Source organism: Coffea arabica, chromosome 3c (genome assembly GCF_036785885.1).
Source record: "Coffea arabica cultivar ET-39 chromosome 3c, Coffea Arabica ET-39 HiFi, whole genome shotgun sequence".
NCBI lineage: Eukaryota > Viridiplantae > Streptophyta > Magnoliopsida > Gentianales > Rubiaceae > Coffea > Coffea arabica.
Window position 1 is genome coordinate 2,247,539 of NC_092314.1, and position 21,997 is coordinate 2,269,535.

Below are 21,997 nucleotides of genomic sequence, written 5' to 3' on the forward strand. Positions count from 1 at the left end.
AGCTCATTTCGTCCCTTTTATTTTGGGTGGATACGACGTCGTTCAAGCTGCAGCAGACGAGTTTTTTTTTTCCAAAGCTAAAAATTATTTTTTTCAAAATAAAGGGTAAAAACTTTGGGAAATTATGCACGTATGAGTTTGTTTAATTATGCACATATGCGAAATTCTACATTTGTTGAGTCAAACTTACATCTAATTGGGAAATCTTCACAAATTTTTGCTAAATTCTTTTCAAGTTTGATTTTAATTACTCAACAAATTAATCTCAAAAAAATACTTAAACTGGCTCATTTGATTCATCTTAAACACTTGAGCTTTCTGATAAAGAAGAAAGCGTGATTCATCATGTCCTAATCTTCTTGATGTAAAAAGCCTAAAAAGCGAAACAGAAATGGTAGTACGGTACCAGACAGGGAAGGCCTCAGGTCCTCAGTATGAGAAACATAACAAAAATATTCACATATTTCCTTTGCTTCAATCAACTATTTATTATATGCACAGCAACATCCAGCATATTGCCCTTTGATTTGTTTCTACATTACATGGACTTTTTATCTCAATGTTCATCTGCAACGACTATACATGTATACTTATTTATGCACAACTATCCCGATGGAACAGACAGCAGAAGGGCTTTTTTGCCCAGAATTCCTTGTCATTCTACTGCTGCAACTTGAGCTGCTGCTAGCCTTGCAATGGGGACCCTGAAATATGAAGCCACAATAAGAAGGTAGCATCTCCGGTGCTTTGATGTCATTGGAAGTAGGCTATAGAAAGAGATCATCAAGTGAAAAGTGCAACCTGAATGGAGAGCATGAAACATAGTCAAGTCCGGCCTCAGCAAAGAAGGCAACAGAAGAAGGTTCCCCTCCATGTTCTCCACAAATTCCGACCTGTTTGTCAAACACATTGATTACCAACATCAGTCTATTAACAGCTGATGACTTCAAGTTAAAGTGACTAAACCTACAAAATTCTAACAGCTGATGAAAAGGTAGGTCTGCTGTTAATGGATATGCATTCTTCCAGATGCATGACAGTTAATATCAATGCCTGTTATATATACTGTAACGTGGTTAATTGTTGATCAAAATCATACTCACCTTCAAGCTCGGCCTCGCTGCACGGCCTCTTTCTGTAGCGATCTTGATGAGTTGGCCGACACCCTTCTGATCAAGTACCTAGTCGCGATGGGAAAATGTCCTCAGGTAAAGGAAGTAGCTTTCAGAATTTTGTTTCTGTATTAAGATATAAAACTCTTGAATTGGTAAGCTAACCTCAAATGGATCTGCTTGTAGAATGCCTTTAGCCAAGTAAATGGGGAGAAACTTGCCAACATCATCTCTACTGTACCCAAATGTCATTTGAGTGAGGTCATTTGTCCCAAAGGAAAAGAATTCTGCTTCCTTAGCAATCTGTATTTTCATTGCAGACATGCAACGTGAGTATAAAGGTAACTTTTAGTGATGTACGCTTTTCCTCTTAAAGCTAAGCAGGCTTTCATTGGCATCTTTACACTTTTTAAAAATTTTGAGGTACTATTACTTCATGATTTTAAACGCCATCCCCAAAGGGAAAATAATGATGATGTGTTTCAACATACCTCATCTGCAACAAGAGCAGCTCTTGGGATTTCTATCATGGTTCCCACCTTATAGCTCAGTGAGGCACCCATCTCTGAGAAGACTTTTTCAGCAACATTTCGTACTAAGCTTACTTGATGCCCTAATTCCTGCCACTTAAAAGTTTTAATCAAAGCTTGGAAATGAAAAACCAAAGCAATAGTCAATCTGCTTGACTTTGTGCTGTTCATGGTTGCAAAGAATGAGGCCAAAGTTACACTTTCAACTAATGCATCCTACAATCTATTTTCTGTTCTCTTTTTCCATATTTCTGAGTGGGAGGAGAGCGAAGAGTGGATTGGAGAACTTTTTCTTCTCATTTCCATTCAGATAATTGAAACAAGTGCTGAAGCAAACAACTAATAGAACATCGAGACTTGCCTCAGGTGTTCCAACAAGGGGCACCATAATTTCTGGGAGTACTGTAAAGCCTTGATTTCTAAGAGAGACTGCAGCCTCAAAAATTGCCCGCACTTGCATTTCTGTCAACTCCGGATACGATATTCCAAGTCTGTCATAAGAAAACAAGATTACCGTATCGGATTTTCTGAGATCTCGATCGTTGTATCTGTAAACATTCCTGCTAACCTGCCGAGTGCCTAACGTGCACTGAAGTCGGACAGATGATTTTTTATACATATATTGGTGTCATACTGTGCTCAAATATTACGGGAAGAAAAGCAGAAAGCCAGCATATAGGAGCTCATAACCACAATAGTCAACCAAGTATTCATTGCAAATCTGTCGTCTAGTTATTCGGGCAAAGAGTATCTGTTACTATTTCTCTTTAGTTTACTCAATCGTATTGAAAAGTTTTTCTTCGTTGAGTTTAAGATGCTTAGTTTTTAGAACTACACCTGCATCCTCGAAATCCAAGCATTGGATTCACTTCTGATAATTTCTCAATCCTCGAGTAAACTTCATCTTCTGACATGCCTGTATCTGTAGTTAGTTGACCAACAATTTCTTCAAGGTTGCCTTCTGGGAGAAACTCATGAAGTGGAGGGTCTAGCAGCCGAATTGTGACAGGATGACCTGCACGTATAGAATCATCTATTTTACAACTAAGAAGTGTGAAGCATCTAATACTGTAGCTAGTCAACTTTTTGCTATTCTTCACTTCTTCCATGTGATAAAATTTTGACATCCTGTTGAATGCTTGACTAATCAAGATAATCAATTTCCAAAGACAAGAATACCATCCATAGCACGGAAAATGCCCTCAAAATCAGATCGTTGATAAGGCAACAACGAGTCCAGGGCTTCCTTCCTCTGCTCCAGGGAAATTGCCATTATCATCTTCCTAACGGCCTTTATTCTTTCATCAGAAGCAAAGAACTGGAACACAAAAAATGAAGTATTTAATTAGTTCCTTACTCTGAAACTACCAACTCATGCAAGTTTTTAGAAGCAAATAAGCAGGAGATGTCTAAGATGATAAGCAGGATTGTGTAAAATGAAGATGACAAATTAAGGAGAATTCCACAATAGGAATAGACAAAATCAATTACCATGTGCTCCGTTCGACATAAACCAATTCCTTCAGCGCCATTGTTCCTTGCAGTAAGTGCATCATCAGGTGTATCTGCATTTGCCATCACCTAGCACAGTACATGAACGAACTTGATTTATCAGCTTTAAAAGTATTTGACTGATTCAGACATCCAAGTCTACATTCTATGGCATGGATGTCTATCTAACCTTAATCCGTCTTATTTTGTCAGCCCATGACATGAAGATCTCCAAATCACCTGTCATGGCAGGTGGAGCCAGTGGTTGTTTACCCAATATCACTTCACCCGTCGAACCATTTAGTGAAATCCATTCTCCTTCATTAATTACTTGACCTCCTACAACTAGAGCCTGCATTTTGATGAAACAATAAGTATCTTTTGTACTGGTTAAACCTCAGGTATGCTGATTCAGTGTCTGTAGGCATACCCTTTCAGCATCATTTACGCGGATGTCACCACAACCTGAAACACAACATTTTCCCCAGCCACGAGCTACAACAGCTGCATGAGATGTCATGCCACCTCTAGCTGTCAAGATTCCGGCAGCTGCATGCATTCCTCCAACGTCCTCGGGACTGGTTTCAGTTCTCACCTTCAGCCATATGAAAAAGTTGAAAACTGTAAACAGTGGATACATGAGTAGAATTAGCAGCATTTGCCTAATTATGGTAAATATAGCTGGATGCAGCACTTGTCCAGGGGAAAAACTTTTTTCCCTTCTTTTGTTGCAACCGAAGATTCTCCTTATATTTGCAAAATAAAAATTTAGCCAACTGGTCACCACCCAGAAATTAAATCAAAAAATTGACTCTGGCAAAAACCAAATAACTACATCATCTTTCAAAAGTGCTTTTCCATGCATCAAACTCTTTATAGACCAAATTAAGCACATAAAAGTCTTTTCTTTAGCATATGCACCAAAGTAACAAGAAATCAGTATCACAGTTGACGCATAATGAACTCAGAACTTCTTCCACTCTCCAACTGATGCCAGGTTATCAGTTGGAGAAAAATGAAGAAAATGAGCATACCAAAATGACACACTTTCCTTGCGTGTGCCATGTTTCAGCATCCTCAGCACTAAAGACAATCTGCCCAACTGCTGCTCCAGGTGATGCAGGCAGGCCCTTTGCAATCACCTTGTCTTTGTAAGCATTTGGATCCTCAAACTATACCGAACAGAATATACATTAGAGTTACTGGGAGTTAAAGATTTCATTTAACTCTATATAACTATCATCTCTTCAACCGAGTGGTGCTAATATAAACCTTTACTTTACCTAATACATTGAGAATATTCTAGGCAATCTTCACTGACATATGTATATACCTGTGGATGAAGAAGTTGGTCAAGATGCTGTGGCTCCACCATTTTGATTGCAGTGCTAGTGTCAACAAGCCGTTCATTAACCATGTCCACAGCAATCTTTATTGCACCTTTGCCTGTGCGTTTTCCTGATCGACATTGCAACATCCATAGCCTATTTTCTTGAACAGTGAATTCAATATCCTGTAAAAAAATAAGAGGTTAACAACTGTGTCAAACATAAGAGGTCACCATTTATGTGGTCCAAGGAAATTTACATTTTCGAAGAAAATGTAAAATTTACCATCATGTCTTTGTAATGTCTTTCTAAAATTTCACAATTCTCAACAAGTTCCTTGTAAGCTTCAGGCATACAATTCTTCATGGTATCCAAGTCCTCAGGTGTTCTAATGCCAGCTACAACATCCTCTCCCTATATACAACCATTTCTAAGTCAGTTGATACAAGAACTAATAGGAGCCATCAATCACAAGTGCTTTACGGAATAAAACAAAAAATTCAGTACTAATTCAGGACCTGAGCATTTATCAGAAACTCCCCATAGAGCTTCTTCTCACCGGTGCCTGGGTTCCTGGTGAAGAGAACACCAGTACCAGAAGTGTTTCCCATGTTTCCAAAAACCATGCTTTGGATGTTAACTGCAGTTCCCTTCAACCCAGTTATTTGATTAATGCTCCTATATTTAATAGCCCGAGGACTGTCCCATGAATTAAATACTGCCTTGACTGCCAATTCCAACTGCATTTTTGGGTCTGCAGATGAGCAACAGCACTTGTAAACTTAAATGGACAAATTTCAAAAGAAAGAAAAGAAGCGCCCCTTGATAAAGACATCCTTGAGAGAGAGATACAAAAGTGGATCTTATGCACAGGTGCTGAATGTCTTATGGGTACCTGTGGGAAACTTTTCTCCCTTGGCCTCAAGGTAGACACTCTTGTACTGTTCTACCAGCTCCTTAAGATCAGAGGCAGATAGGTCAGTGTCCAGCTTTATGCCCTTTTCATCCTTTAACTTTTGCAGCTTTTCCTCAAATAGAGAATGTGGAATGCCCATCACCTTCAATTAAGCAAAGGCAAAATGAGAAAAGTCCTCCTCACCGTACAAGTTAAAACGCTAGCTATTGTGCTTAATCTTTGTTATGAAGGCACAGAAAACACAGAAAAGGTTAGTCCATGACTTCTTGCAAGCTTGTTATCAAAGACCATGCAAATCAAGTTCTAGATACTAAAAGATGTTTCCTTTAAATTACGAAGAGTGGGACACTCACAACATTTCCAAACATGTCGAGGAACCTTCTGTACGAGTCATATGCAAAACGCTCACCACTTTTTGCAGCCAAACCAGCAACAACCTCATCATTTAGTCCAAGGTTTAGGACTGTATCCATCATGCCCGGCATCGAAATCTGAAACAGACGCCGAAACCTTGATCAGTCATTTAAAAGTGGAAGTGCACAGCATCATGGTTTGGATGTTTACTGGTGAGAATCTTAAATGGAATAATCAGGTTAAAAAAGATGTGATATGCAGTGACAGAGTGCAAAGTAGGCAAATGGAAGTAGGTGTTTTTGCATGAAAAGACCCCCGAAAACATACCGCTGCACCGGATCTAACAGAGAGGAGGAGTGGCTTGGAAGGGTTCCCAAGAAAAGCTCCCATATCCTTCTCCACGATGCCTAAACCTTCCAATATTTCCTCCCACAATCCTTGCGGCAGCTTCTTGCCACTGTGCTGATATTCTTCGCATGCTTCTGTTGATATCGTCAGTCCAGGCGGGACAGATAAACCAATACTTGCCATTTCAGCAAGATTTGCACCTTTTCCTCCCAACTACAATAAAAACAAACGAAATTCATGGCAAACATAACTAAACAAGCAACAAATTGCATGCAGTCAGATTTCTTGATTTCTAAAGGTGGAGGTGATAAAGCCTTCTTATAATAGTTAACATTTGTAAACACATACTTTAAGGAAAAGGTAATGGAGGAAACATGCAACTAAAAGAAATATTTAAATAGCTTACCAAAGACTTCATGCCCTTGTTGCCCTCACTTCTACCTTTGCCGAAAGTAAACACTCTCTGTGCCAAGAAGAATGCAAATTGGGTCAGATCAGAAAGTTGGAGAAGAAACACCACTAATTTTCTTAATTCACACTTTTTACACAAGAAGTTCCCAGACAATTGCTAAGTCGAAGTTCCTAGACAATTGCTAAGTCTTCATTATACATTGCATGATTCTTAGGCTAGAACATTAACCTTCATGGTGTCACCGATTAATGGACAAGAAGTCGCTTGCAGAAGGGAAATACCAGAACTCCGAACTAGAACGGTTTAGCTTTTCCTCGAACACACTAGTCTTATATATACAATTTCTCAAGCAAACACTCACAGTCCTGTGATGACAGAGAGAGAGGGGGAGGGAGAACTAGCCACGTGTATTACCATGCTAGATGTCAATCTCTTGCCACTATATGACAAACCTGAACGAGGGGCACAAAAGTTCAGAAGGCACCGACTACAGTAATATCTTCGGCCAAGCCAAGACTTATTCACCAGTTCACACATGATAAACTGCAGCCCTTGACGGATTAACCAAGGCGCCCTTGTTATATTCTGTCCAATTCAAGAATTACCGTATTCTCTGTTGTTGGTTTATATTAGGAAATGCACTTTTTTCCTGCATGAAAAGGTCGCAAAAGTAACTTCTTTTTTTTCTGATTTATATATATGCTCAAGTCTCTCGAGAACTCTGCATGCCATTAAATTAACTAAGATCTTATTCAATTTGGAAAGAAAGGACAGCACCGTACGGTTGCTGTCAATTAATACTCATTATCTCCATTTTCAGGTATTCACTTCTCATAGAGGCCAAGCAGACAAGCTGTTAAATTGAAATATTCTTAACAGCGAATCAAGCATGTTTTTATTTTTCATAAACACATGATGAAATTATATTGCCATACAAGTTTGGAACACAAAACTGAAAAGCAGTGTCTTGATCGACTTGTGCATCCTATGGTGGTACCTTATTGGTTGTTGGTGCATGGTCCGAAACAGGGGTAAGTATTGCTTGGGATCGAATGAGGGGGGGCTCTCTTCTCCTGTCCTTTGAATTTGACAGCCGAGTTGCCTTGATACCTCGACCACCGCCACCACCATGAGACCACCTGCTAACATGAACGGAAAGAGCTGGAGTGGCTCTGAGAAGATCAAACTGATCAGCATACTTTCCTCTCAACAGTTTTCTTGTGTAAACATCATCTGTGATGGACTTTATCAGCATAGCTTTTGCAGTCGAAGACATCTTCAATGTCAACTAACTCCTTAGCTTCCTGTAAAAATCAAAATCAAGCAATAATAACAATGTACCAATAGACCACCCGACACAAACATTCTTTAGCCCGAATCACGAACTTGTACACCAACTCTAACTAGTTCATATTCAGCTGAAGCACCATCCATCATGACTCGAAAGAAAACTAAAATGTTTTTTAAAGAAAACATTCCCTAGCCCGCCCGCCCGAATCTAACTTGAAAGATGGACTGTACAGTGATTGAGCATGCACCTTTTTTCCTATTACCTAGTACCGGAAGTTGAAGCTAAATCCCAACAGTACTGACGCGTATTTCATAAACTAATTATGATTGATTTGCCCAAAAGAATAAAGGAAAAGAATTACAAACCTGAGACAAATGGTATGAAAACAAGAATTTGGGCAATGCAAATGTGTATATTTTGCAGTTTACAGCTTGCTGTAGCCCAAGACATTAAAAAAGAAAAAGAAAAGAAAAAATGGCGGTTGTTATAATTTTTCTGATTTATATGCAACCATAATATTTGTGTGGTCCGAATTGCAATTATGGCGCCAAGTCATTGTAACTAAATTTGACCTGTGGTGGTGGGGTATGAAATGATCGATACCCGGTACTTGTAATATGATGATAGCGCATTGTTCAAATGTAATTGGATAGGTTTCTTATTATTAACTACTTAGTACGTAGTAGTAATTATTTTTAGGAAAATGTGTGATCAAAACTAAGCTTTTCTGTCACGTTTAATTTTGGATGGCACAGATTATTTTTCAGTAATAGTTTCGTCCCAAAAAAACTTGCAAGCATTTTCCTTAAATATTTTCTTTGAAAGAAATAAAATTGTCATCTTCTTGTCAATATTCCGGCTTCCTATGTTATAATTAAAATTAAAATTAAAATTAAAATTTATTTTTGAAAATTAACACTATTCATAATATATTGTATCATTTTTGCTATTCATACATAAAATTTCATATGAAATTGATTAAAGTTTTGCCATCTGATTAAACATTACAAATTATGTTACAATTTTCACCATTTAAATGTTTCATGTAAATTGAATGAAAAAATACTCTAAAATTGAATGCTAAAATACTCTCAAAAGGGGATCACTTGTTAATACATTGGTGTAAACATCAAAAGAAAAGAAAAACAATGACATAATCGGATGATTTTATAAAATTGTAATAATTTAAATGTAAATAAATAGAGAGATCAATTAATGGAGAGGGTCCTAACCCCAAGATAACAATACAAAATATTAAATTATTTTTACAATTAATCACATTTATCCAAATTTAAAATCGATCCAATCTGACTACCAAATCCAAATGTTTGCTACAACAAGCTCAAGACTCTCCATCTCCACTGCAGAAATAGACCAAATCACAACCCTCTTGGCACACATATCAAGAATGAAGGGTATTGTATCACTCATCAATTCAATTTGTAGGTGGAGAATTACATTTATTCAGCTGAAATATCACGTATAATTATTTCATATGTTTATCATTTCTACCAAGTATACGGAGTAGAAAGGGCAACCCAAAAAAAAAAATGATTCTTATTTAATCTCCTAGATTAATTATCTGATACGAAATTTTTTGCTCAAAAATATTTTCTTTAGTCGATCAAAATTTTCAGATTTAATCATTTATATTTCTTTTGTTGTAAGATAAAAAGGAAAACGAACATAGATTATTTGGTTTTATTTGTTAGTATTTAATAGGGGAAATTTCACCTTAAAATAATTGTACCTTTTGAATTCTTGGTATGAAGATAAAGATGGTGGGCATTGTGGGGTCGTTTCCGGAGAATCAAAAGCGCAAGAAAATGGGACCCATTGTCTCTCCCGCAGAATATACTACGTACTACTTCCTCCACACAGGATTCTTGCCACCTGGCTTACTCCAGGACACAAGTACGCTAGTGTTAAGCCTGTCCCCTGCTATCTTATCTGTTTTTTTTCTTTTTTCTGGTCTTTTCCTCATTATACAAACAATCATCTCTTTTATTTTATTTTATTTTTTGGTTGGTAATAAAAACATTCATCCCTCAGTTTCAATTAAATCATTGCCATTTGACATGTTTGCGTCACTTAATAATAATGAGTTTTTTACAATAAGTTATTAAATGTAAAATCATGTTAGACCATGTGTGTGTGTGTTTTTTTTTTCAAAAATTTATAAATACTACTCTATTTCTTTTTAGGAAGTTATTATCTTTAAAATCATGGTGGAGAAAAATAGAGGATGTGGGTAATTGTACCTAAGAGCTAAATCACGATAAAGAAAAAAGAAAGAATTTGAGTCAGTTTGAAAACTAACTTTAGAGGGTATTTTTGGTATAATATTAAGTGACATAAATCAAATATATATATAAATAATAAAGTCCTACCTTCATTCTTATCCCTTCATGTTTTCTCTTTTCAACGTGACTTAACGAGACGGCAAGTAGTTTCCTACGTGGCTTGCTCCTTCTTTGTTTAGATATATATATCAATTCTTATTTCCTATAAGAATTCTTAATATTATATGATTCTTATTTCCTATCCAAAAAAGGAACTGAAAAGTAATGTGATATAAATAAAAGAGACATAAATATCTCTATTAGATATATCTCCAAATTCATGCCAATAATTTGTGTACTGCATAGGGAACGGAAGTAAATAAGAATTGTTATTATTAAAAGAAGTGGAAAAGTAACTAATTTCAAAAGAAACCATTAATAACAGAAGTCTGATATTGGAAATAGAATTCTTAATAGATTTTATTATTAAGTGAGTTATCAAGACATAGTGCATAGCACGAAATTTATGGAAAAGAAAAAGTTAATTGAATCCAATTAACTATATGTATTTGACTCGTACGGTCAAATATAAATTCCTATTTTCCTATTTGAGCACGGGTTTGTAAATTCCTATAAACCCGTTCGTTATTAATCAAAACATGCAGGTTATAAGATTCACAATACATCTCTACTTAGATGGTGGGGAGTATTTAGTGTGTGGACCCACACCATACGAGTGCATGCACTTAAAGGACTCAATATAGTTGAGGTGGTCTTTCAAGGTAGGTAAAATCTGTCTTGAAAACACACTTTTATTTCCTATAAGAATTCTTAATATTATAGGATTCTTATTTCCTATCTAAAGTTACGTACTTTAAACAACTTAAATCAAGATAAACCTATTTTTAATGTTCTTATCAATATCTCTTTATATTCTTATCAATTCTTATTTCTTATGCCTACACTACATGTAGCCTCTAATATATTGATTTCAAGTATCAAATTCATGGTTATGTATTTTCAGTGCAAGCGATTGGCACATTAAAGCATCGATTTTGGGTTTTCACTCCTCTTGATTATCAGTTACATCTTCTTTCAATACATTTAAAAAAAAAAAAAAAAAAGTCATGTTGATCTTCAATTGTAAAAATTTAGTAACATATCTTGAATTTTGTTTTTTTTTGTTTTCATTTTCTGTTTGTTTTTTATGAACACATACGATTAGTAATATATCTTGAATTAATAATAAATTTTTCTTATATTTCACATATTATATCTCACATAAAATTTTTGCCTTTAATTTTGATAAATCATTATCAGATTGATGGAACCGACAACCAATACCAACTTGAAGTATCTTCTTCCCAGATCCCAATTAGTATAACAGATGATTCTAATCAACAACATTTCAATACACTTCATATGAATCATTCATCAGAGAGTTCAACAAAAATCACAAAGGAAGGGAATCCTCATAAAAAGATTTGCATGAAAAAGTAGATTTAATATACTATTTTATTTTCTTAAATTATAATCTTTACGTATTGTTATACACAGCCTTGAATGCGATAAATCATTTATTTTTTTATACTTAGTTATCCTGCTTTGCTATCATGCAGTGATAATGGAAAAAATCAATAAATGCTGATTTGCACAGACAAATCGAGGAGAATGTTCAAATAGAAGAAAAACAAAAACAAGTTTCTGAAGAGTAGAATATTATTTGATACTATTTACTGCACTTTTTTTATATATTTATTTTCAAGTTTTTGAATGTTATGGTATTGTCGAATGTTATATTTTTTATTTTTGAATTATTATTTACTGAATTAGATGTTCAAATTTATATTATAAGAATACTTTATATTACAATACGCATATAGTAATATACTTAAGAAAGGTTATAATAAAATATACATTAAGTTTGTATTTCATAGCGACATTTTTATAAAATTGACTAAATAGTTTATTATTTTTTGAAAACTCCCGTTCAACGAACGGGTACAAAACTAGTTGTATATATAGCTGTATATATGTCAAATCATGTTAGAGCATGTGTGTGTTTTTTTCAAAAAATCTATAAATATTACTCTATTTCTATTTAGAGTATGCAAAATAAGATGGGCAGATATTAAACCAACATGTGGCCAATATACACTGTCCTAATCTCTGTATTTTCCAGCATTTGCAAGACCTGTTTTGCACGAGGCTGCATTCCATTTTGCGCCCCTTTCCCAACTTAGAGTCCCCAAAAATTACCTCACTGTTTCTTTTCTTTTCCTACTTTTCTTGGGTTAGGACAGTTATGCTGAAGACTTGAGGCAACAGGATCCTTGTAGCTGTCAGGCATGTAACTACAAGTAATTGAGTCATCTGATCTCCTGAAATATGTTATTAAGTAGTCTATTTACTAAATCTTCTTTCCTCTGGACAAAGAAAAAGGAACTGAGGCAAAACAACTCATCTCCTCCCCACTACCGTACAAAAAGAAACTACCAAAGGAATGTAAGGGCTCCTAAAACAATCACCATGTGTTGTGTACATGAAGAAAATGTCACTATATACCGTCCCTTTGATCTTTTCCGGCTCAGGAAGACGGGGCTTTGAAAGAAGGCAGGTTAATACTGGAATATAGCCTTGGGGGGGAAGAAGGTAGGGAAAAGGTTTCAAACATGTGCAACACCAAGGACAAAGGTTTTTGCCCAGCAAAAGGAAAAGAAGAAATCAGTTGCTGGGGTGCTTTCCGGGGTTGGTGGGGGTTCGTTAGCTCTTAGTAGAAGCCGCCCTGCTGGGCTTGCCCCTGTGGGGGTTGTTTCCCACATCGGTACTGGGGGGGTTTGTGGGTTGGGTTATAAGTCCCTCGGGTGCCTTCAAAAGTTGCCGGCTTTTGAAGGTTGCTCGGGGAAGTAGGTTTATTGCCGAATTCTTAAGTTTCCTTAAGAAAATGTCAGAAAAAAGGAAAAGAAGAAATCAGTAATCTAATGCAGGATATCAACTGTGATGATATATTTCAATCTAAGCTCAGAGAAAGTGGGTTGAACAAATGAAGAAAAGAACTAGGAGTGACTTGCTAAAACACAATGGCATGCTTGATCTTTGCAAACACCAGAATTTACACGTACAAACAGGTAAAACCAGGTGTGCAGAAGAATAAGATTAGATTTTGCTATTGGCTGTAGAACCTTATATAAGTTTGTAAGGTTTAACACTAGAAACAAAAATTTGAAGGCAAGAATTCACTATTTCCTTCATTGCAAAAACTTCAAGCTTACAATTTACAAGAAAGCAAAGCAAACATAATATTATGCAGAACCTGGCCTAGTTATAAGATAATATAACATTACAGAAATAATCAGAAGGAGAGGGACAAGCAAAGCACATTTATTGTTCAATCATGCAAAGGGGATACATCATTTACAACCCCATACTTGACACAGACTTTTCTTATGAGCAATTGTAAGTACTAACTTAATAGTCTTGATCGGGTTTATCCGAATGCATTTATTGTTTCAAAAAGTCCCACAAACTGTTACTTGGATAACTATTTAACACCCTCCCAAAAATACATTAAGCACAAGCATAACGTACACAAATACGCTGCCGGATTGGGCTCCTACAGGAAGGACAGTCCTCCATTCCCTGCTTCTCATGGAGCTCATTGCATGTTCTACACACGACCTGATGAGCACATGGTAGGAAGACTACAGACATCTCCTCTGACAGGCACATGACACACTCTCTTTCACGTTTAACATCTCCACCTCCAGAGTAGTCCTGAAAATCATTCACTACTTTAGAAATGTATGATATATGGGATTCCTTGGGCAATGGGGCATATGTAGAGTCTGTCAGTCTGCTTGCATAGTTTCCATCTATTCCCCTTTTAAGTGCAGCTATTTTTGAGGAGTCAGTCATCAATCTTAGCTTGGAAATTTCCTTTTCAAGCTTCTGGATATCATCCTTGTGCTTGCGCAAATTGTTTTCTGCTTTTGATTTCATGGAATCCTCCTTGGTCTTCAATGAAACTTCAATTTGTTCTCTTTCTTTCTTTAGCAAACTGGCTTGTGCTAATAATTCTTCCTTCCTCTTGGCTTCCTGTCTCCACCTATCCTGTGATGTTTTGCTTTGTCAATTACAACATGCAAAAACAACCAGGAAAACCATCTAAAAACTAAAAATTTGGTTTCAAATGAAGTCTGCACAACTAAAGTTTGCTCTCATTTTTTATTACATCAAGCAGCAAAGAAATACAAGTTGAAACTAAAAAGCAAAGCTGTCATAGAGTTCAGACAAGTCTGTAGTGTTAAATACTTCTCTCCACAGAGACGATAATTCCCTTAAGAATTTATGCTTACAACAGTCTTGTGTCAGAAATAAATCCATTCCTAAATTTAAAGCTCATTCAGATATACTTCTCATAAGCCTAAAACTGGAAATTAAAACAACTAGGAAGGAAAAAGAGAATCAAAGTTTCGAAGCACTTCACTAATAGAAGGAAACCATGTCCAACAACGTGCTGAACGGGAATTAAATGCCGTTCAACTTGCATACTCCCTCCCCTCCAACCCCCAAAAGAAGGTGAAAAAGAAACAAGCCGTTTATAAAAGCTAATTGTTCTCAAAAGTTATCTTTGCAGTGTGTTAGACAAATCAAACAGATGCATGTGTTATGACTTGTGTTGAAGTCAAAAAGGAACACAAACTACCAACTCCTAATATGAAACATAAAAGGAAGGACACTGGTGAAAACTTCCTTAGCTCAAAACCCACCATAATAAAGAAAAAAAGAACTGTGACACCACATTCACATCAGCAGATGGTCCAAATTCAATCATACAATCTCCAAGGATTCCGGTTTAACCTTGACAAAGACAAAGAAAGCCAAAAAGAGGAAAACAATAAATAACAGAATACTTTTCAAATTTCCCCTATTATTTGCACTAACACATAGAGGGTTGTAAACTAGCAAAATATTTGCCAATAGCTAGTTTTTTTCAGACTCGTGAATGACAATTGAGAAAATGAACTGAGCTTGAGCTTGACACCAAGCTAATTAATTGAATAAGTGCAAATATATTGCCCACAGCTTTTCATGAATAGCCCATATTTGAGTTATACAAAAAGCAACTTACTCCAAACCAGCAGGTCTGCATAAACACATTCATTTTAGCATAGATATATTGCTATCGAAGGCATTTACTAGGTGGTAAAGGTATGACCACAATGAAGAATGACAATTCAACTCCAAATAGAGTGAACTGCACTGTCTGGTATTAGGTCGATGCTTAGTTTAAAAAAGCTAAAGTCCAGTCCAGTATTAAATTATGCAAGACAAGCTCTAAAATCAAGTACATTCTTTCATCAAACTCAGCATGTCTAGGGCAATACATGAGACACATTTCCTTAAATAGTGAGAGAGCTTTAACACTATTTCCTTTCAGTATCAAATATTTCTGAGGATTTTGACTTAAAGTGAATAATATACATATTTATCTCAGATTCATAACCTAATTTCTTTGTCAAGAAGTATTGGTTCACATATAGTAGAAGATTAAAGATTGACAAGTTTTAGCTCCTAGGCCTTACTCCATATGAATCAAGAAGAGGTTGAGTTTGAATATTGAATCTTCTTCAACAACTCAAGCATGAAGAAAACTTGAGGACTATACGACCTTTAAGCCGTATTCAAGTTTGGCTCAAAAAATGGTTAAGTTCAGCTGGAATTTTGAAAGCTCGCCTTTGTTAGGCTTGAATACAGCTCTTCTTCCAATTTTTTAATTTTTTTTCTCTCCCCTCCACCTAAGACCGTATGGTATGTAAACTCAGCTTCTCAAGGACTATGTATGAGACACTTCTACATAGTCTAAAATAGTAAGAGAGCTTTAAAACTATTTCCTTTTGAGGTCATTTATTTCTGAGGACATTATAACTTACAGTGGCAAATATACGTATTTCTTAGAAATTCATAACCTAGTTTCTTCATTAAGAAGTATTCATTCACGTATGGCAGAAAATTAAAGATTGACAAGTATGAGTTCAACATCCAACCTAGGCTCTTTACATTGAGTTGAGAAGAGCTAGAGCTGTTTCTTCAATTACTCAAGCACATATGACATTCAAGCCGAATTCCAGTTTGGCTCAAGTCAAATTCAAATTTTGAAAGCACAACTTACATAGAATTGAATACAGCTCTTTCTCCAAGCCATTATTTCTTCTCTATAGAAGACTGAGTGATCTGTATGCCCAGCTTGTATAGGACTACAAATGAGACACTTTTACATGTTCTAAAATAGTAAGAGAGCTTTAACACAATTTCCTGTCAAGTATTCCAGAGAATATTTTACACTTAAAAGTGGTGAATATATGTATCTAGAACAATTTCTAGCGTTAATTTCTTCATCAAGAACTATTGTTTTACATATATAGTAGAAAAGTAAAGATTGACAAGTTTGAGCTCAAGTCTATCAACCTCCCAAGTAAGCTCTTGCTCCCTATGAGTCAAGAGCTCAAGTTCGAATTATGAATTTTCTTCAACAACTCAAGCATGAAGCACACTTGAGGCCCACATCATATTCAACTTAATTCAAGTTCAGCTCCAATAATGCTCACAATGAGCTTGAACTTTGAAACGCCAACTTGGTAGGCTTGAATAAAGCTCTTTCTCCAAGGTAATTTTTTCCTTTTACCTAAGACTGTATGATTTTTAGACTCAAAAGGGCTATGTATGACACACTTTTACATGTTCTAAATAAGTGAGACAGCTTTAACACTAATTCCTTTCAGTGTCATTTATTTCTGAAACTTAATGTGGTAAATACCTGTATTCACTAAAAATTCCTAACTTAATTTCTTGGTCCAGAAGTATTTGTTTTCATATTGTAGTATATGCAAGATTGACAAATTTGAGCTCAAGTCTATTGACCTCCAACCTGGGAATTATATTCCCAGTGAGTCGAGAGATCTCAAGTTTGAACATTGAGTTGTCTTCAACAACTGGAGCACATATGACATTCAAGCCAAATATGAATTAAGTTGGGCAGGCTTGAATACAGCTCTTTGTCCAAGCCTTTTTATTCCTGCCATATGTTCCATAGACTCAGCTTGACTAGGGCTATATATGAGATGCTTTTACATTAACATAGTTAGAGAGGTTTAACACTATATCCTTTCAATGTCATTTATTTCTGAGGACATTATGAACTTAAAGTGGTGAGTATATGTATTTATTATAGCCTAATTCATTGATCAAGATATATTAGCTTACATATAAAAAGTTACAAGTTCAATCACATATCGACCTCCAACCTGGAGTCTTCACTCCCTATGAGGCATGAAGAGCTCAAGTTTGAATATCGAATTTTCTTCAGCAACTTGAGTATGAAGAAAACTTGAGGCCAACATAGCATTCAATATGAACTCGATTTGGCTTGAATAATTATCAACTTGAGCTCAAATTTTCAGAGCTCAACTTGGATAGGCTTGAATACAGCTCTCTCTCTCTCTCTCTAAGCTTTTTTTTTTCTTCTGCATAAGACCATGTGATCCATAAATTTTAATGCAACTCCTATTTCTCTACAGAAGAAGGAAAACCTATACACATCCAATGTTAGAGTCAGGCTATATAATTCCTTTTACAGCTATAGTCCTAGCAAAAAAAAAGGAAGGGTTATAGTACTAGTTCTATACGGTGACGGCTGCCATGTGATTATGCCTAGGAAATGACAGGTCCAGCGGTACTGTAGTTGACATTTATCCCAGGCCGGTTGGGAAAAGTTGGAAGCTTTCCAGTCCTTGAACTGTCCCCCAGCTAATTCCTTCATACCAAAAAAGATTTACATGCTCAGGGTACTGATAGTTCTTTTTTGTTTCCCTTTTTGGACAAGTAACAGTATACATCAGCATTTGGCATCAAAGAATGTAGTGCAAAAAGACATACCTGCATGCTGTGCAAAAGAAAACAAAATGGAAAGAAAGAGACTGAACACAATGCACCATCTGTACAGTGCATCACAAGCAAAAAAGTGAAAGCAAAATTCTACAAAGGTTATTAGCTGAATCTGGGGATGCCTCTCATATCCGAAGAATATTAGAGTACTGTGCCTTTAAACTTTGCCAAAACTGGCAGTAGCATGTTTTCAAAAGCTATTTAACAAGGATTTGCATGTTCAATTTGCAATATTTTGCAATAAAAGAATTTTTCCCGAAGTGGTTCCACCTGCCTCCAATCACATAAACAAACAAACAGGTCAAAATGTTCAAAGATTCAGTAGCACTGATATAATCTGGTTGCAAAGTTTTGTCATATTAGTGAAAGTCAGAAATATATGTTGCAAAAACTAGAAAAACTAGTCTGAACTCATGGCTAGAATCTACCTCAAGTTGAGCCCTAAGATCTTCAGCTTGCTCCAGTTTCTGTTTTAGCTGCATATACTTGCTCTTTTCAGCAGCCAGTTCCTCCTGAATCATGCCCTTCTGCTTCTCTCGTGATTGAAACTTCAACATATTCGCCTTCTCCCTTCTGTATACCTCCTCACAGCTAGCAGCTGTCTCAGCTGCACGTGACTTTGCCACTTCCATCTCCTGCCTCAAAGCAGCATTTTCAACTTCAAGTTTGCGCACAGTAGCATTGGCTCTCTCTACCTGGCTACTAGCTTTACACAAGGCATTCTCCATCTCCGATAGCTTCTTCATAGTGTTTTCTTCCAAATTTTGCTTCTCTTTCTTGAGCCGTTCAACTTCGTCCTTTTCTTGCCTGAGTGCCTTCAGCTCAGCTTTGTCCTTGCTTAGTCTACGAGCAGCCTGCATAACTTTTTGATTTGCCCACTCAGTCCACTCTTGGAGCTGATTTTGCAATTCGCGAACCCTTGGGACCAGCTTCAGAATCATTTCATCCCTCTTTTCCTCTGGAACTGAGTGGGGCAGGGACTCATCAACTGGCACTACACGATAACTTGAATTGGATATCTCAGCATCAGCTGCCATTGGACCGCAACTGCTTTTGGCAGGCAAAGAAAGAGATAGCTCAGTATCTGCACCAATTAATGCAGGTGAATCATTCGCTGTAGGCAATGAAGATTCAGCATTAGTAGATTCTACATCAGACTTAGATGATATAGAAACAGAAACGCTGTTAGCAGCTCCCATGTTAAATACTGGACCTGAAGGGAACCCAACATTTGCCGAAATATTGTGATTCAAATTGTCTTGGGGCATTTCAACCCCAACTGCCTTGCCAATTTTGAAAATATTCCTGCTATTCACACCTGTAGATTCTGCTATAGGCCTTAGTTTTTTATCCAAAACCAGGCCACCAAAACCACTGAGCTTCCCTGTTCTCGAGCTCACTTTTGAACCATATGTTCGAGAGCTTTTATCCAAATGAAGGGACTTTTGTCTAAGTATATAATCTCTCCTGGTGAATCCAGACACTTTTCTACTACCCACAAATTTTTCTTCTGAAACTGATGTTCCTGCTAAGCTAAAGGTTTTCTCAACAGCTGCTGCTGGAGAACTGGGGCGTTCTTTGTCTGGAGCAAGTCCATGGGCAACCAAGGAACCTTTCGACTTTAAACTTGAGACACCTGCTACTGTTGTTGCCTCAGAGTGAAAGGTATGTCCATAAGGATTTGCCATGTTTGTTGCCTCTGAAGGACCATTATGGGAACAACTGACAGAAGCGTCTGCATCAGATGTCAGCGACAGAGAAGCCAAATCACTAACTATATTGTTTGGATGATCACCTTCCATGGTGCAAGCATGAGATATATTCATGTCGGACACTAATAAGAACCACATTGCATCACCAGTGCTGAAATCAGGCTTCACCTCTCTTAGAAAGCAAACTGATTCTGCAAGCATGTAGTGCTCCAACGCCATAAGATTGTCGAAGTCATACTCCCTCAAAGTATCAACATGCCTTCCACCTCGAAGATATGCTAAAGTGCTGTCCACTATGTTTGACACAGTATCCTTTGTCCCAAAGCATTGGCCAGACCTTGATACAGCATCGGTAGCAACTTTTTCACTATAACCATAAGCAACTATTTTCTTAATTGCAGTTTTCAGGTTTGATTCCAAGTTGCTCAAAACAAGTTCCTGTAACTCAGACTCGGTGAGATCATTCCATTGAGCATTGTGATCTGACTCATAAGCTTCAACCTCCTCTCTCTGCAAGCTCGAACCAACTTCAGATGGTCCTGCCAAACAAGACAGCCCGAGGTCCAGTTTTAAACCCTCCGATTGGTCTTGCTTTACACAGCAAGTTTCACACCCATTTGAAGGAGCATGACTCAGAACAGAATCAAACTTTTCAGCAGTAAACTCGTAAATTTTGCATTCACTTTGTGGTTCAGGGACAACCTTATTAGGTTCTGCCATTGGTGTATCAGCCCTGAATTTTCTTTTATTCCTACTCCCTTTCTCTTGAACGATCATCAATGATGATTCACTGGAAGCACCGCCACAAGCTTTCAGCACGGTAGATGCCATTCTTGACTGCAAAACAGAGCACCCAAAGATATAAAACCAAGAAAATTGACAAAACCAATGCATGTAAACAGAACCCAGATAAATTTCTCAATCAATTCAAATAAATTCAAATTGATATCATCAATCAAAAAAACAACCCACAGATCAAATAACAAGACAAGAGAATCCCAGAAAAACCAACCAAAAACCATGCATTCCAGATGAAGATCCCAACATTAACTCAATTGCTTATTTTGATTATTAAAAAAAAAAAGGTATCTTTCTGAGGTTTTTTGATTCAGACTTACCAGATTTCAGCTTGATTCTGTGTTGCCGCAGTCAATTTGGTTGATGTCAATCAATTGCATGAAGCTCTCGGAAAAGTGAGAGAGCTCTGGTGTTTTTTTTTTTTTTTTTCTCTTTCCCTCCCCTCTCTCTCCTTTCTTGCTCCAATTTCCGGACAGCAATTCTGGCTGTATATATTTTTTTCCTTACCTTCTTTTTTCTTTTTTATTGGTTTATTAACCGGAGAAGGCATATGTGCCAATTGCCAGCATGGCTAACTACGGTTAAAATCCAAACAGTACTGGACCCCACCTACTTGCTTTAATTTTTGTTTTCTCCCTTCTTCAGTTATGGTTCCTTGTTTTTATCGCATGTATTGTGGGCCTGTTTGGAACCTGAGTTTTTTGGGAGTTTGTCTAAAACTTTACTGTAGTGCACTGTAGAAGTTTTTGAAAAAATTTTGTAAAAGTTTTTTATAAGGTGAAAAATTTTTTTGTAGGAATTTTTTTGTAAGGGAAAAACTTTTTTTCCTTTTCTTTTTTTTTTTTCTCTTTCTCTTTTTTTTTTCTTTTTTTTTCTTTCTTCTTCTTCCCCGTTACCTCTGCCTCCCAGCAGCAACGCAGCCTACTCCACCCCCTACTCCGCCACCGGCCCCACCTCTAGCACCTCCGGCCACGATGTTCCTGATTTCGCACCCCCAACAGCTGCTGCTCCACCGTGTGCCTCTCCACACTGTCCGTCCCCATTCCGTCCTCCAGCACATTGAATAGCGCCGAGTAGTAATGCAGCGCCTCCACGAACCGCCGCAAGAAGCTTCCCCTGTGGCTCAGGTCCTGCTGGTTGCTGGCGCGTCGAGACAGTTCATGGCCACGCACTCGGCGCATTGCAGGAGGAGGCCCAGGAGACAGAGGCCGGAGGACTTGGTGTCGCCAGCTGCTGCTCCACCCAAGGAGGCGGTTGCGGCGGCGGCTTCGAGCTCAGCAACGTCATCGTCCTAGTTGTCTAAGTCGATGGTTTTATCAGCGGAGGTGGAAGGGTTGTCGGGGCCGAGGGAGAAGTGGCGGCGTTTGAGGAGGAGAGGTCTTCGTGGTGGGCAGAAGAGGAGCGCTTGGACTGCATAGAGGAGGAGGAGTTGGAGGAGGGACGAGCGTTTCTGCTGGGGGGAAAGAGAATGGGAATGGG

The 21,997-nt window shown here is 37.3% G+C and overlaps 2 protein-coding genes across 4 annotated transcripts; both read right to left on the bottom strand.

Moving 5' to 3' along the window:
• Positions 1-435: 435 nt before the first annotated feature.
• LOC113735343 (pyruvate, phosphate dikinase, chloroplastic-like) lies at positions 436-7,725 on the bottom strand. 2 transcript variants are annotated; one of them, XM_072081763.1, is made up of 20 exons: positions 7,489-7,725; positions 6,486-6,542; positions 6,059-6,292; positions 5,731-5,868; positions 5,357-5,519; positions 4,980-5,215; positions 4,747-4,875; positions 4,467-4,646; positions 4,168-4,305; positions 3,564-3,728; positions 3,324-3,485; positions 3,134-3,223; positions 2,822-2,960; positions 2,480-2,657; positions 2,004-2,133; positions 1,604-1,732; positions 1,278-1,415; positions 1,104-1,181; positions 802-893; positions 436-704 (listed from the first exon to the last, which is right to left on the bottom strand). In XM_072081763.1, the coding sequence occupies exons 2-20, from the start codon at positions 6,495-6,497 to the stop codon at positions 656-658; spliced, it is 2,580 nt and encodes an 859-aa protein (XP_071937864.1). In that variant the 5' UTR covers positions 6,498-6,542; positions 7,489-7,725; the 3' UTR covers positions 436-655. The 2 variants fall into 2 exon arrangements, with proteins under 2 accessions (XP_071937864.1, XP_071937865.1); XM_072081764.1 differs by lacking the exon at positions 7,489-7,725 and adding an exon at positions 6,720-6,852.
• Positions 7,726-13,429: 5,704 nt separating this feature from the next.
• Positions 13,430-21,023, bottom strand: LOC113738168 (putative E3 ubiquitin-protein ligase RF298). 2 transcript variants are annotated; one of them, XM_027265388.2, is made up of 4 exons: positions 20,839-21,023; positions 19,222-20,557; positions 18,437-19,092; positions 13,430-14,174 (listed from the first exon to the last, which is right to left on the bottom strand). In XM_027265388.2, the coding sequence occupies exons 2-4, from the start codon at positions 20,549-20,551 to the stop codon at positions 13,632-13,634; spliced, it is 2,529 nt and encodes an 842-aa protein (XP_027121189.2). In that variant the 5' UTR covers positions 20,552-20,557; positions 20,839-21,023; the 3' UTR covers positions 13,430-13,631. The 2 variants fall into 2 exon arrangements, with proteins under 2 accessions (XP_027121189.2, XP_027121188.2); XM_027265387.2 differs by having other exon boundaries at positions 18,437-20,557.
• Between the last annotated feature and the right edge of the window lie 974 nt (positions 21,024-21,997).